The 2,818-nt window shown below is 35.1% G+C and overlaps 1 protein-coding gene across 1 annotated transcript; it reads left to right on the top strand.

The window, feature by feature from the left end:
- The first annotated feature begins 1,740 nt into the window (after window positions 1-1,740).
- Window positions 1,741-2,543, top strand: LOC115977840 (late embryogenesis abundant protein At1g64065-like). Its single transcript, XM_031099865.1, has one exon. The coding sequence runs from the start codon at window positions 1,826-1,828 to the stop codon at window positions 2,489-2,491; it is 666 nt and encodes a 221-aa protein (XP_030955725.1). The 5' UTR covers window positions 1,741-1,825; the 3' UTR covers window positions 2,492-2,543.
- The last annotated feature ends 275 nt before the right edge of the window (window positions 2,544-2,818 follow it).

Below are 2,818 nucleotides of genomic sequence, written 5' to 3'. Positions count from 1 at the left end.
AGATTTTAGAAGTATTTTGGTCATTTTAGAGGTTTTAAGAATATTTTGCTCATTTTAAAGGTTTTTGAGTTTTTTAGCTCATTTTAGAGATTTTGGGGGTATTTTGGTCTTTTTTGACATTTCGATGATATTTTGGTCATTTTAGTGGTTTCGATGTCTTTTTGGTCATTTGGAGTGTATTTTAATTAATTTAGTGGCTCCAAAGGTATTTTGGCATTTTTAGTGGTTTTTGGATATTTTAGAGTTGAGTGATTTAGGTAAATGATACTTGGGTCTAATTGGGTACCTAATTAAAACTCAATTAATACTTATGTTATTGTGTTTAATTGGGTTAATACCCATTGGACCCAATTAATAATTAGATGGGTTTGGATCTTATTTTAGTTGATAGATTTTAATAGGTAAATGGGTTTGGGTTGATTTTGTCTTCCCTATTTTTATTTTTTTATTTTTTTTGAGGAAGTAATTAAAATAGAAAGTGTATATTTAACCAAAATTTGGAGATAAGTTTTTAACCCTTGTATAGGAGATGCTCAAGTACGGCATGCTCCAAGCTTTCACATCACTAATGAACGTTTCATTACAAAGAAAGATTTTAAAAAATAATAATATTAAAAAAAAAAAAAAGGTCAAGAACATCTATTATTGCGGGCATGCCGTCTTATGATGCTTCTTTATTTTTATTTAATTGTTATTATTTCTTTGCCTAAGTAATAGGGAAATTTATTAAGGAAAAGGGGCCATAGCCATATGTCTTCTCTGTCGGCAAGACAATGAAGATGGCAGTGGCACCAGGACAATTACAAAAGGGGCTCAAGCAACAAGGGAATGGGCAAAACAGTTTGAAAATCTAATAACATGCGAAAAAGAAATACAAGAAAATGACTTAGTAGCTAATGGGTTGTAATCCATACCAAGAGATAGAGAACCGTTAATTGCAAGAAAAGCCGCTTTAGCTACAGCGCAAAGAGGATCTCCTTTAACTTCGTTCCCGATCCAAGCAAGCGTTTTCGACAAATAGCAGCAAGATAAACATATATATTATATATTTATTTTACACACATTGAATGAATGATGATTTATTATGGCAATAGAAATAGAGAGGTAATTCTAAACAACCTTTACCAGCTATGTTTTACTCAAAGTACTGCACAAGTCAATGTCACAAATCACAATCATATAAACATTCGTTAGAAGCTTCCCCTTGAAACAAATAAAGCTGGGGAATTGGTTTTGGCTTGAATGACCAAAGCCAGTGTATTTGCATTAATATTTATATAACTATACATGTAAATCTGTTACTAGCAGCAATTCAAAATTTCAAATATAAGAAGATTAAATCTCAGTTGTATGCGTTGCTATCTCAAGATTCTGTAGCAGCTCTGTTTTGTAGGAGATTGATTTGGTTCTTATTTTGGTGTTGAGATGACGAGATTTGATAGGAGACTTGGTGCTTATCTTTATCTTCCTCAAAACTAGGATCAATAGGATTAACAAAACTGGGTCAACTTGATCCGTTATCTTTAACGCCCCCTGAATTATTGAAAAACCATATTAACTGGAATTCTAAGGTGAGAACCGAGAATTCAGTAAACAATGCCCAAAGTCAATAGTCTAACCGTGTTCTCCGTGCCAACGCGTTTAGGACAGAAAAATATACATAATAAAGTTGACTTGGACCCAATGATGAATCAGAGACTTATTTACTTGACGCAATGTGTTTAGAAAGGTACCCAACATTCAGCACAAAAAGAAGGGTACCCAATAAGCCAATTATGCCTTATTATATATCACCTAACACCAATTCACTTTTCTTCTTCAACATATGGCCATGGCTGAAAGAGAACAAATCAAGCCCTTAGCCCCAACTGGCTACCAAACCAGCAGTAGTGATGAAGAAAAATTCCTTCCCAAGCATTTGAAATATCACCATAGAAAATGCATCAAGTGCTTTGGCTGCTTCACTGCCCTCTTGTTAATCATAGCAGTTATCATGTTAGTCCTAGCCTTCACTGTCTTTCACATAAGAGATCCAATGGTGAGGATGAACGGTTTGACTCTCACAAATCTAAACCTCTCCAATGAAACTTTACGTCAAGATTTTAATGTCACACTCATCGCTGATGTCTCTGTGAAGAACCCCAACGCAGCAACGTTTAGGTATGATAATAGTACTACGACTATTTATTATCATGATGCAGTTGTGGGTGAGGCTAGAATTCCATCGGGAAAGGCTAAGGCTAGGCGTACAGTGAGGATGAACATGACTGTGGATATCATTGCCAGCAAGGTTTTGGCTGTTCAAAATATCAGTAGTGTTCTTATTTCAGGACAATTGAATGTGAGCAGCTATACAAAAATCACTGGCCGGGTAAAGGTTTTGAACATTGTAAACAAACATGTTGTGGTGACTATGAATTGCACCGTGACCTATAATTTTTTGAGCCAGGGGATTCAGTATCAGGATTGCCATCCATATGTTCATGTCTAGGATTTTAATAATGTATTTTTTATTTTGGAAATTCGGATTCAGTTTTTTTTTCCTTGCTTTCTTAGTTTTTGATACCTTCTAAAAATATACACTGATACACATAGTTTTAAAAATCGGACCGGACCGGCCGGTTCGACCGGTTCAACCGGGAACCGGAGAGTAATCCGGTCCGGTTATGCTTAAAAACCGAAAATGGAAGAAAAACCGGATTTAACCGGTAACCGTTGGTTCAACCGGAAAAATCGGAAACCGAAAAGGTTAAACCGGTTTTACAAAATTGATGAAAGAGATCTAAAATGGAGCTTTATTTTGCAGAAAAATCTTTTT

This window comes from Quercus lobata, chromosome 2 (assembly GCF_001633185.2).
Source record: "Quercus lobata isolate SW786 chromosome 2, ValleyOak3.0 Primary Assembly, whole genome shotgun sequence".
NCBI classification, from domain to species: Eukaryota; Viridiplantae; Streptophyta; class Magnoliopsida; order Fagales; family Fagaceae; genus Quercus; species Quercus lobata.
The sequence above is the reverse complement of the archived record's forward strand: the minus strand, read 5'-3'. Positions and strand labels throughout refer to the sequence as shown.

Excerpts from the sequence above, each read along its gene's own strand:
- LOC115977840 (XM_031099865.1), top strand. The coding sequence starts at position 1,826 with ATGGCCATGGCTGAAAGAGAACAAATCAAGCCCTTAGCCCCAACTGGC.